The sequence below is a fragment of the Notamacropus eugenii genome, chromosome 4 (assembly GCF_028372415.1).
Source record: "Notamacropus eugenii isolate mMacEug1 chromosome 4, mMacEug1.pri_v2, whole genome shotgun sequence".
In the NCBI taxonomy this organism is placed as follows: domain Eukaryota; kingdom Metazoa; phylum Chordata; class Mammalia; order Diprotodontia; family Macropodidae; genus Notamacropus; species Notamacropus eugenii.
In genome coordinates this window covers 360886161-360899991 of record NC_092875.1, presented here as the reverse complement: position 1 = coordinate 360899991, position 13831 = coordinate 360886161, and the positions used below count along the sequence as shown (strand labels likewise).

General features: G+C 36.0%; 1 protein-coding gene across 4 annotated transcripts in view; it reads left to right on the top strand.

Moving 5' to 3' along the window:
• Nucleotides 1-13831, top strand: part of CTNND2 (catenin delta 2) — a 1167955-nt gene that overhangs the window by 645459 nt on the left and 508665 nt on the right. For all 4 annotated transcript variants that reach the window (XM_072605431.1, XM_072605432.1, XM_072605429.1 and 1 more), the window contains exon 7: nt 10861-11033. In XM_072605431.1, the coding sequence (XP_072461532.1) occupies nt 10861-11033 (173 nt within the window). The remainder of the gene's footprint in view (nt 1-10860; nt 11034-13831) is intronic.

The following is a 13831-nucleotide window of genomic DNA, read 5'->3' as shown; positions in this document are numbered from 1 at the left end:
ACTGGACAGAACCAGCCTCTAACTTGTGGGTGGCCCCAGTTGAACAGAGCAGGCTAGAGATGGGAGAGTCACAAATCCAACAAAAATTTAATTTCAAAGCAAGGGAAATGACTTGCAAGTAAGAACATACATGCCAGGGCCCCACCCCTAGGTGGGTGGCAACCACTGTAGTGAGGTCAACTCTCAATACTTACACCAGTACCTGCGCAGTGAGATGTTGCCCTGATCATGAGAGGTAACAGCAAAAATGAGACAAGTTTGATTCCTACCAGGGCCTCATGACTATAACATGGGTACTTTCCTGGTGCTTGTTCATGCTCAGAGAACACCTAGTGATATGCAAAGCAGTACCATAATTATATGATTTTTCCAGAGGTTGAGATCATCCAGAGAATGAGTGCAAAAGATTGTTGTTATGCCAAGCTCAGGACGCAAATTGCTTCCTGGGCCTTAGATCCAGAAAATGCTGTCTCCTAATATCTTGACAATGCAAATAAGCTGTATACAAGATAAACCAGAGATATAGAGGGAAGGCACTGGAATCAAGAGGAATAACTAACGGCTTCTTGTAGAAGGTGAAATTTTACCTGGGAATTAAAGGAAGCCCAAGAAGCAAGGAGGCAGAGATGAAGACAGAAAGCATTCTAGGCCCGGGGAAAACTAGTAAAAAATGCTATTGGAGTAATATCAGGCAGGCTGGTGGCACTAGATTGCAGAGTATTATCAGAAATGACTGATTAAAAAAAATACATGAATAAAACCTTAAAAACAAACAAGCAAAAATGACTAGTCATTCAGAGTCCATGAAGTGGAAGGTATTAAAAGAAATGAAAATGGTCTATAGATCAAATGTAATAAGAGTTTTTAAAAAATCAGGCATTTTCTCAGTTCTATTATGAATATACTTATGCTTAAATAGGTCTTAATTTTCTAAATAAATACAATAATTACTTCAGCTCTTAGGATCTTTAGAAACAGCAGCATTTCTTATTACAATTTGATCATAATATTTTTTCATGACTTAATTGTGTAGTTAATTTTCACTTGTGAAAATCTTTTTTATGTTCATACACACCATGATCGACGTATGTTTTACAAGATTCCATCATTATATAACTATTTTCTGCTTTCATTGGCTTTTTAATAAGCATGAGATTTGACATGCTATTCCTGACTTTACAAGGAGTTCTTGGAAAAATTGCTTAAGTCATTTGTTTCTATCCCCGTGTCCTCAGGAGTCATTGATAACAGTGATATTATACGAGGAAAAAGTTAAATTACATACAATATTACACACAAAATTACATACATGACATTATTACAAAATTACATACATGACAGCAAGAGAAAAGATTCCTATATGGAGAATTGCATGGGACCTTAGATGATAATTGTCCAAATCCTTCATTTTGTAGCTGAAATGCTTAAGGCCTTAGAGAGGTGAAGAGACTTATCCAAGTCACACAAGGAGTCAATAGAAGCAGAATATAAACTCAGATCCTTTGATTAAATCCTCTTTGCATCATTCTGAGTTTAAAAGAGAAACAAGCCCCAACCAAGGTATTATCATAATTAGACCATAAGGTCTGATGGTGATATCCTGTCTTCATCTGGCTCAGAGAAACTATGGGAAAGATGGAACACTATAAAAATGGTTGAAGAATAGCTGTATAGCCTCAACAGAGCCATCTAATTATTATTGTGCCTTTAAATATTTTCCCACATGTTCAGTTTAGACAATAGGTACTGAGTCTGTAGGACAGATGTTACAACTAAAGCAGACCAGAATGAACAACTCCAGGAAAATATCCTTTGAACATATACAAATATCCAGACTGGCATTGTATGTGGAGTGCCGGACTTTAAGTTGGAAAAACTTGACTTGAGATTCTTTCTTTGGCACTATCTGTGACCAAGGCTGAAAAGTCCCTTACCCTCTCTGAGCCATATTTTCCTGATCTATAAAAATAAGGACACACAATTCTGGAAGGTAAATGCTATTATTAGCACCATTGGAGGGATGAGGAAACTGAGGCAGCCAAAGGTTGAACAAGATTATATGGCTAAAGAGTGTCTGAGGAGGGATTTGAACTGAGCTTAACTTGACTTCAAATCCTGTGTGCTATCCACTGCACCACTTAGTGGAAATAATGTGTTCATGTATATACATATGTATACACATATGTGTGTGTATATAAATACATACCTATGCATATATTACAGATATTTTTACATTAGGAGATCTACAAATATTCTGTATGAACCTAATTAAAGACAATGGTGACTCACACAGGAGCATTAGCTTGGTACTATCTGGTTGTCTGATATACATTGTAGAGGGGAAGCTTATTATTTGATCCATATTATTGAGTTGTTTCAGTGGGATCTGACTCTGCATAACCTCATTTGGGATTTTCTTGGCAAAGATACTGGAGTGGTTTGCCATTTCCTTCTCTAGCTCATTTTTCAGATGAGGAAACTGAGGCAAATTGCCCAGGGTCACACAGTTATTTAGTGTCCAAGTCAGGATTTGAACTGAGGTCTTCTGGACTGCAGGGTGGCATTCTATCCATTGTGCCACCTAGCTGCCCCATTTGATCATGGGTTAACCTCAATTTCATTTTTTGCACATATTGCTCTTGAAAACACTGGTACCCTAACTAGCTATTGCTTAATAATGAGCAAAGACAAACATTATCAAAAAAAACTCTATCCCCTTGAAGACCTTAGATTCTCCTGGAGGAGACAAGAAAATACAACACAAGTGGAAGGTAGAGGGAATTCTAATACTTTAGGAAAAACTTCCCCTAGGAGCTGGCATCTGACCTGAACTTTGGAAAAAACTGTAGATTCTAAGAGGCAGAGGTTAGGAGGATATTGAGTCTACATCTGGGATTAGCAAAGACAGGGGGTCAGGAGATGGAATACCAACAGCAGGCCATTTTGTGTGGAAGGTAGAGGGACTGAAGGAAAGTCATGTAAAATAAGCCTGGAAAAGTAGGTTGGAACTATATTACTAAGAGCTTTGGATGCCATGTTGTGAAGTTTCTGTTTATTTCTAGATGTAGTAGGGAGTGCCTAAAGATTCTTGAACAGAGAAGTGACTAGTCACACAGTTCTTGACAAAGATGATACTCTACAGACTGGGAAAAGGTTGCAAGTAAGGGAAAGTAATTAGAAGACTATTATAGTAGTTCAGGTGACAGGTAATGGCAGCTTCAACTAGGCTAGTGAACATGGAAATTTAAGAAGGTAGATATGAAAGTTTTTTGAAGAGGAAAATCAACAAAACTTGCCAACTAATTAAGGAATAGTATAATCTGATCTGTTCTCATTGTATAATCATTATTTTAAATTACAAAATATATGTTGGTTGAAGTCAACCAGTCAGTCAACATTGATCAAGCACCTAGTTTATGAGCCAGGAGGGCAGGGAAGCTAGGAGGCACAGTAGACACATCTGTAAATTGAGCCAGAGAAAGAAATGGCAAATCACCCCAGTATCTTTGCCAAGAAAACCCTAAATAGGGTCATGAAGAGTCAGTCATGACTGAAATGACTGGACAATAATAACTATGAGCCAGGCACTGTGCTAAGCACTAAGGATACAAAGAAAGGCAAAAGATTGTCCATGTCCTCAAGGAACTCACCGTCTAACAATTAATGAAATAATTGCAGCCTGAAAAGAGTAACAATTTTAATTATGTCAGGACAAGCATTTTTGAAGGGCATATATTGCACCTTTGATTTAAATCCTATTTTGAAGATGGTAAGATGATCATGTCAGTATCTTGGAGTGAGAACACTGATAGGTTTCAATAGGTAATCTTCCAGCTATATTTAGAAAACAGAAAATGAATTAACATGCAAACTGCACACCCTAGAAGCAACAGCAGGGAAAGACTAGGTATCTGCTTAAGGATGATCAATAATTAAAGCACATACCTATCTATCTTGCTCTGTCGCGGTTTTTGTTGTTGTTTAACATCTGTGTTTTGGCCTTATCTTATTAAAGTTTTAAGTGGCCTTGATTGCCTGTTTCTTTGCAGAGCCTCAAAGTGCTATAGAAGGGATGGCACTTAGCCAGGGCACACCCCAGCGTCTCCTTTCTTCTCTTGTTTAATACTTACTGAATCAACAGTAGGCTTTGAAACTCATCCCTTAAAAATACTCAAAGGAAAGCTGACTGAGGCAAGTGACTCCTAGAAGGTGTTAGGAGCAGGCTTGACCCAGTAATATCCTATTAGTTTATCCCAGATACTGGGATGAAACTGGAATCCATTTGCAAGTTATTACAGTTAATAAAAGGTGATTTACTTTTCCCTAACACCACAAGGACAAACTAGAAAGATGCAATGGTATTTAATTTCTGTATGGTTATTGTTCAGTCAATTCAGTTGTGTCAGACTCTTCATGTCTCCTTGTGGGGTTTTCTTGGCAAAGATACTGGAGTAGTTTGTCATTTCCTTCTCCAGTTCATTTTATAGATTAATAACTGAGGCAATCAGGGTTAAGTGACTTGCCCAGGGTCACACAATGTATGGGACTGAATTTGAAATAAGATTTTACTGACTTCTGGCCTGGCACTCTGTCCACTATACCCATCACTGTAGTCTCAGCCTCCCTTGACTCCATATGGAAACATCTAGACAGCAGGGCAGGCAGGATACAAGGATTCCTGTAGTCTAAATATCATCTACCAAGTTAGAGGGGGCCTTGACTCCACATAAGTAGGACTTTTTATCCCCTTAGGAAAACAGGATCTATGTTGACAGGCAGGTACCAATCAGACCTTAGGGACAACATTTTTACCTTTTAGAGAAAATAAATCTTTGTTGAAGGGAAATGGGGGGAACCCAGGTGTGTTCTGGTATCAGTTCTCTCATGGGTCAAAAATTCCTTGTCCTTTCAATTCAATTAAATAATCACCTAATAACTATCTACATTTTGCCAATCATGCTACGTACTTGGGAGATAATGACAAAAAAATTCACACTCCTTATTCTCAAGGAGTTCACATGAGGCAAAGTAGATGTATACAGATAAGTAGAATGAAAGGGAGAGAGCTAACAGCTAGGGGAAGGAAGGTAGAAAAGGCAGGAAAGGCCTCCAACAGCACATGGTACTTGAACTGAATCTTCAAATTATAAGAGGTAGAGGTGAGGAGGGAGGGCATTCCAGTCATGGAAGATAATCTATACAAAGGTGCAGAAGTGTGAGATGTGATGCCATGCACAGTGAACAATAGACCAGTCTGCCTGGAACTTGAAAGTGAGTATATGAGTTCTGGGATACTTATAATCATCTCTAGGTGGCTAGAGCTGACTCCAGATGTTAGGTATGAGCGGAAGCTAGCCCAAGAGAGCTGACCTCTAGGTTCACAAATCATCAGCTGAGAGGTAATTCAGTACAATGTAGAGTTCTAATTCTGCCCTTAGTACAAACTCTGAGATCCAATACCACCTCTGGGATGTTTACTACCTGTGTACCAACTTTCTTAGACCTCAGGTTCACAACTTGTAGAAGGAGACGATTGGATAGCTGGCCTCTGGGGTCCCTTCCTGCTGTAGCTCTGTTATTCTGTGAGTGAAGTCAAGTTCAAAATCAAATCAGATCAATGAATTAGTCTTCTCTAATTACTGCTACAGCAGTCAAAATACAGCTCAAAAGGGAGTCCAACTTTACAAGTAATAAAGGCCTTAAAACTATCACTTGCTGTAAAAAGTTTAGAATTTTTTGACCTTATATAATCCCACATTTTTTTCTTTTGGAATACCTATTTTAAAGCATCACACATTCCAAAGATGAAACCAGTTAGCTCAGCTGACAATAGATGACATGAAACCTTTGGTTGCAATCCTCCCATTAACTGTGCATAGAGAAAAACTTTGCTTGGTGCCAAATTGTATCCTTAGTACCAGTCAGTTATTAACCACGTATTGGTCACAAGAAGCAGGAAATGTGAAAATATGATTAATGCAATACAGCCTCAGTGTCACTACTAGGGGAAAAACTTAACCTATCTGTCGTACTGATAGACTTTGCAAGGGAGGACCTGGGGAAGGTTTCAGTAGCAATTGACTTTGTGTCCTAAGAGCATTTATAAAAATTAATGCAAGTTCAATACAAATAGATGCAATTGCCTTTGGAATTTTGGATTAATATAGACCTAGACTATAATTCTCAGTAGGAAATGAAACTGTCTATGGGGTGTACTATATTTCAAGCCATAATAACACTCATTAACGGAATGAAATTTACATGTATTTAGGTATATCTCTCACTTAGCACCAGGAACTGCCTCCCTCCCCAATACACCACACTGCCACTTGAGGATTTCCCTCCTTTCTTCCTTGACCTTTTCATTTCTCCTTCATCAGTGGAGACGTCCCTGCTGCCAGAGAATCTTCCTCCTTACCTTAACTTCCCTATGGAGTTCTTAGTGTTATTTTGCAGGGAAGGTAGTTAGCAATAGGTCCAAAGTTGTAGGGTGAGTTCTGGAAGGAGGGAATGGAAAGAAGAGAGAAAGGAAAACACAGTAGCACTGTTTCTTCTCCCTTACTGGAAGGAAAGGAAAAAGTTCTTCCTTGTTCGGAAGAAGAGGAGGATAAAGGCTTCTGCTCCATAGCTGATTGCTCTATGCTCACCATTTTCTACCTTACTCTTTATCCCTAAGTATCAGTCTTAGCTTCTTATTCCAGAAGCCCACCTCTTGCTTCTCATTTTCATCCCTTATCCCCATTTCTTAGCCTTCTGCTTCCTGGGATTCTACCTTTCCCCAAATCCCAATCCATAGCTTCAAGTTGACTGGAGCCTCTATCAGTGACTTGGAGATAGTGGAGTCTTCACTCCTCTTCAGCAGATGGAAGATCATGTGGAAGATATAAATAAATTGAAATAAATAAATTGAAATATTGAAATATAAATTGTAGCATCCTGAATATAATTTATATTGAAATATTATATTGAAATATACATTAGTAAAGCATATTGAGTGTATTTTTAAATAGCATTTTATAAATATGGCTCTAAAGTTAATCATCAGGTGTAACATTATTTGGAGGAGAGAAGGGCAATTGCATTAAAAACTTCAAGTACTCAATCTGTAATTGGATTTATGAAGTGCATTAAAAGTGGCCCTAGAAAGAAAAGAGTTCCAAATTTAGAGTGAGAGGAAGTGGGTGCAAGTTCAGATTCTTACAGTAATTTACTTTCTAACCCTAGATAAGTTTAGCTTTTCTAAATTTCTTCATCTGTAGAATGGGTATAATGGGCACTACTCAACATAGGTTATTGTGAGAAAAGTTCCCTTATAAACCCTAAAGTTGTATATAATTATTATTATCATTGATATTTATTGGAGGTAGCTATGTAAACAAATTTAGCTAACCTAGTTAATAACTCAATTTTTGAATCCTAGAAATGTCATAGACTTTGAAATACCTATGCTCATTTAACCCTAATTATATTTTAAATCTCTCAGTCTTGCATAGGAAAATCATGTGTAGAAAAATCAATAGTCTGCTGAAATATAGCCAGTAGCTAAGTAATGCAACATGTACCTTTTTCATTTGAGTGTATAATTTTAAGACCTCGAATCTTATACAATTAATGATGTTAGTTCTTTCTGGTCAGCCATGGTTTGCAGTGATGGGAATAGGCTGAGACAGAGTAAAAGACAAATCCTCCACCTCCTAACGTGCCTTCTCACTCTTTCTCTCCTGTATCCTAAACTGTTCACCATCCAAGGGGAAAGAAAAAAATGCATCCTGCTGCTTGGCAAAGAGGAAAAAAGGGACCAAGGAGCATTCAAAGAGCTTGATTCCCAATTAAAGAATTTTAGAGATAGGAAAAAAAATTTTAGTCCTGTCTTCTAATTTTACCAATGAGGAAATTGAGGCCCAGAGAGGTACTGTGACTTTTCCATGGTCACAAGGAATGTTAGGGGCAGAACTGGAGTTCATGGTCTAGGAGAAAGTGGAAATGAAAGTCAGGAGATATGGGTTTGAATCAATGTTGTATAACAGCAAGAGTGGGAGATTTGGAGACAGAGAATCTGTTTTATTGCAAACTCTGCCTCTTGTATTCTGTGGGATTTTGGAAAAGTCACAAACATTCATGGGTTTCCATTTCCTTATCCATTAAATGAAGCCCCTTTCCATCCTAAATCTATGAACCTATGAATCTAAGCTCTTATATTTGCTCACAAAGTGATCCTTTGTCGTGCAAATGCACATTGGTATTATGCAAATCTGAGGTATTGTTATTAAATACCTCTTCTGTGCAAGATAACCTGGGCAGGATTATTGTTATTACATTTGTAAACTGAATCTTTGAAAGTTTCAGTACATTTGTCTATGCTATATCCAGAAGCTAAATTCCTAAGCTATCCAATAAAAAATATTATTCAATTCAAAACATATTTGAGCACTGTTTAAGTTAAAAACAAAATATATTAATTGCCAAACATTACTTCATTACAGTTCCCTTCACAGTGTTTCAAAGTTTCAAAGGGAATCAGAAGCAAGGAAAAGACACAGAAATCCTTAAGAGGGGATATAAAATGATACTGTTCAAGGCACTGAAAAATTCTTTCAGTGAAGTGTTCCACATAATGTCAAATTTGGACACTTGCCTTGACATCTGAAACCACATTTTAAGAAAGAGAAATCAAGAATGAAATTATAACCTTAGTCACTACCTGCTACTAGAATTGGTACTATTGTGTGAAATACCCGAAATGGTGTCAAGGACAGAATAGTTCATGCAGGAACAATTTCTTTCTTAACTGGAAAGTGATTTTTCTGCATTAAGATTGAAATCATTTGAGGAAATTTGCATTGCAAGGTTTTGCTTCAGCTCTCATTTATGCTTCTTTTTTGATCTGTTAATAGGTATTAAATTCATTTTAGAAAGATCATTATCAATATAAATCTTTGCGTTTATCTCACCTATCTATTCTCTCTGTCTCTTTCTGTCTCTGTCTCTTTCTGTCTCTCTCTGTCCCTATCTCTGTGGGTCTCTCTGTCTCTGTCTCTGTCTATCTCTCTGTCTATGTCTCTCTCTCAGCACTTGAGAGCCCATATAGTTCAACATATACTTGAATAGGAATCTTTCTTTACAACATCTTGGCATACATGTCATGTCCTTGACATCACTCAAAGGCATCCCGTGACAGGAAACTCACTACTAGGAGCTAAACTTTGACAGCTATAATTATTAGGCAGTTTTTCCTTCCATCAAGTTGAAAGATGACCCTTTGAAACTCCTATTGTCTAAACCATACTTCATATCACTGACAGAATCATCACTTTTAATTTTAACATGCAGATCCGGTCATGTTATTTGACTATGCAGAATTTTTTAGCCACTCACTATTGCCTTCCTAGTAAAGGTCAATTTATTTTCTTGCCATCCAAGGCCTCCATCATCAGGCACCACCATAATTTTTTTTCAGTTTTTTCATATTAGTACTGTCTGTGCATTCTAAATACCAACCAGACTGAATAGTTCTCTAACAACCAAGCAAGAACCTTGCTCTCACACCTCCATGCCTTATTTCAGGCTTGTTCTCTGTCCTTGAAATGCATTTTCTATCCATCTTTTCCCATGGAGTTATCTGTTCTTTCCTCAAATACCACATCCTCCAAGAAACCTTCCTTTATCATCCCTTTTTGGGTGATGACTTCCCCCTTAACCCTTGCACAATACTTTGTTTTATAATTTTTTATTTCACTTATCATGTAATCATGATTTATAGCTATCTGTACTAGAACATTAGACTATGATCTTCTTGAGTCTAAGGACAATTTTGCATTTGTGAGGTTTTATTTTGTTTTATTTTTTGCCTTTCCTGGTATGCTAAAGGCTTAGCCCAGTACCTAGTACATAGTAGATACTTAATAAATGCCTGTTACCTTGCTTGACTGTCATCTTTCCACTAAGTTTGTGGGCTTGTTAAGAATGGGGATTGCTTCTTATCTGAACTTTTCATTTTTCCCCAGAATCTAACGTGGTGCTCTATACACAGTAGGTACTTAATGAATACTTGTTCATTGACTGATATGAGTATAAGCAATAATTTTAAATAGCGTCAGTCAGCAAGCTTTTTTGTTCCAATATTCCTTAAGAATGTAATATTTTTAGGTAGACATTGTGATAAAATAATTAGGCAAGTATTAATGATTCTTATCTCTTCATCATCACTATAATCTGGGCAGTTCTCATGTTGAACACTATTTCCTCTCTGATTTCATACTGTGCTTTGCTGAGATGGAAAAGATAAGCTGACAAACTAGTCATGGTTTCAGTGAGAATTTAAGTGGGCTTTTAGCTGCATAAAGAGCTCTTGATATTTTAAAAGTTGTCATGTCTGTGGACACTGAAGTGCTATATTACTCTTTATGTCATAAAAATTATCACTGATTGGTATTCTTTAAGAATTGAGGTTAGATGATTGTTTTACCTCTCTGTTCATTGAATTAAATAGATATAATTAAGGATATTAAATGTAGCATGCACACAGAATAGGAAATACTTTCAAATGAATAAAACTATGTTTATGATTATGTAAAAATGGTAAAATGATTCCTTTTTCAGTCAACGGGGCTATGAAAAGTTTCTGCATGTTGGTCAGCACTGGAATAATAAATATGTATTTTTTGTAACTTTAAAACCTAAAGATATAGCTTAAGTCTTAGGATTTCAATCAACTATGCAGTTTGATTTTAGTTGTCAGAATCAAAGACTATTAGATGGCCAGAATCATGTGCATGTGATCATTCCAGGCTACTCTCAGTAAATAATATATGTCATTTTTGCTTCACCCTCACTGACTGCTCCAAATTACTTTCAATTCAGGGCCCAGCCTTCTCTCCCAGAGTGCACTTCAGCTCAATTCCAAACCTGAAGGGTCTTTCCAGTACTCAGCCAGCTACCATAGCAACCAGACCCTTGCCCTGGGTGAAACAGCACCTTCCCAACTCCCAGCTCGAAGCAGTCAAGCCAGAGCTGCTATCCAGAGCTTCAGCCAGGTATGTGTCAGAGTAATGTTGTACACTTATCACACACACACACACACACACACACACACACACACACACACACACACACCACTTCAACTATAGTTTTTGAGGAGTATGGGAATAGTTTGCTACTTCTTTATAAATCTATATCCTTATCCACATCTGATTTTTTTCCTATTAAGAGGGAATGTGAAGGGATAATCATTTATATGGTGCCTATTATGTACCTGGCACTGTGCAAGCTGCTTTATAAATGCTATCTCATTTACAAAATGTTATCTTTACAAATGTTATATTAGATACCTTAAATAAATTAGTAAAGATGTCTCTGAATGTTGTAAATTATGAAGATCTATAATAAAATATGAATATAAAATGAGAGTGAATTATAGTTTTAAAAACCTAATTTGACTACCTTAACCTATCAGTTTAGAATCTGCATGTATTATACATGTTAGTTTTTATTTGTTCATATTTGTTATATATACACACATAAACACATATACAAAGCATATGACAATGTATATGTATATATATTACAACATGTATAAATCCATCTTAATGGCAAATATAAGTATTTGATTACTTGTACTTTGTTTTTTTGCATTTTCCACATCAATTTCTTATATAAAATATTTTTTCCCATAAACCTGCCACTGATGAATTGTTTGTGTTTCTAACACCATTTTCCCTTAATCCTAAGGCTTTTGTTAATGGTTTTGCACAGTGAGGTGCTTTTTAGGAATTCCTGTGTCACATTATAGCAGAACTATATCTATATGGATAGATAAATGCACACTGAATATATACTCAAACATACGTATTCAGGGTTTATATGGTGTGCGTGTGTGTTGTTCAGTTGTTTCAGTCATGTCTGACTCTTTATGGCCCTATCTGGGGTTTTCTTGGCAAAGACACTGGAGCAGTTTGCCATTTTCTTCTCCAACTCATTTTACAGATGAAGAAACTGAAACAAATATATTTAAATGGCTTGCCTACGGTCACATAGCTAATAAGTGTCTGTGGCCGGATTTGAACTCAGGAAGATGAGTCTTCCTGACTTCAGGCCAGGCACTCTATCCACTGTGCCATCCGGTTGCCCTTTATATGTGTATGTGTGTCTGTACACACTTGTATGTGCATATGTACATATGAGTGTTTATGAATGTGTATGTACATATGTGTATATACACACATATGTATATACACATCTATTTGTGTTTGTATACATATACATATATATTCAATGTGAAACCCTACGTTGATAGCAATTTTTAGAATCCACCCAGGAAAAATAATCTGGAAGAAAAAGAAACATTCTTTTCTGAAATCTAGCTTTTTATAAAACACATACACGAATGAATTTGTTTTGTTACATAAAAATGAGAGGTTATCATAGAAATTTGTAAATTAAATAATTGAAGAATCTGAAAACTGTTTTTGCTAAAAGTAAAATTAAATTTTGTCCAAGCTGAATTTTTATCAGGCATTGCTTTGCGATGCATGCAAAGCATGCTTTAGTTAAAATATATTTTGAAGTAGTAAGCAAATGGTCAGCAAATGTAATCATCTTGGAGTTAAATCGTTCAGACAAAATGGCTCCTATTAAAACTAGTTGTTAGTATGATGCATTAACTACAAGTGTGAATATTTTTTAAAGACAATGGTTATAAAAAAAAATGTTACTAATGTAGTTTTATGTTCCACTTTCCTATGCTAATAATATATCACTTTAAAAAACCTACAAAAAACTTAAGTACTTATCTGATTTTATGCAAATTTACCAGGACCTTTGAATTGAGTCCAGGAAGTGAAAGAATACTGAATACACAAAAGAATACCAGCAAATGAGGAAAGTCCCTGCTATTCACTAAGAGCTACTTCTGTGACTATAAGCAGGTCTCTTAACCTTTCTGGGTCACATTTTCTTTATATAATGAAGGAACTGAAATAGAAATGCTTTTCAGTACCTCTCAACCCTAAATGCTGTGATGTTTTTCATTTAATATCACCCTTTCTTCCACTTGATTCATTTTTTCTTCAAAAACTTGCAGGTCTTTTTTATTGCAAGAGTTTTTCTCTTCCTTCTTTTCCCTCTCTATGAATGATTGAAAGTGTAATCATAAAATTTTATATACTCAGTGAGTAGTTTTTTCCCCTTGAGCTCCAAATTATTATTCTTTTAAATTCAGTTGCTAATTTAACCTAATTTGCATTTTTTATTTTAACAATCTGAGTATTTTCATTTGTGATCTCCCCTGTCTAGAACTCTCTCCCTTTTCACATTGACATCCTGGTCTCCCTGGTCAACTTCAGGTTTAGCCTAAAGGCCCAACTTCTTTAAGAAGCTTTTCCAAATTCCCTTTAATATTCATACTCTCCCTCTGTTGATTACCTCCATATGTATATATATATACCTTTGTTTGTATACGTGTATGTATATATACATTCATGCATATGTGTATATATACATATATGCATATTTCGAGATAATTAACAGGGAAGCATGACATTAACTTACAATTAATAAATTTTTAAATAAATTAAAATTTTAAAATCTATTAAATACACAATATACACATACATAGATATATACATGTGTATATTTATGTGTACGTACACATATACGTATTATGTATGTATATATAGATACATACATATCCCTGTGACTAATCTGGCAATAAACCTCTTCTCATTTAGAGAAGGAAGTAATTAGAAAATAAACATGTTTTCCAAACCTGTCCTCAAAAACCTTTCCAGCTTGGTAGAAACAGTCACATGTGCTACTTCCTTGGTATAATCTTCAA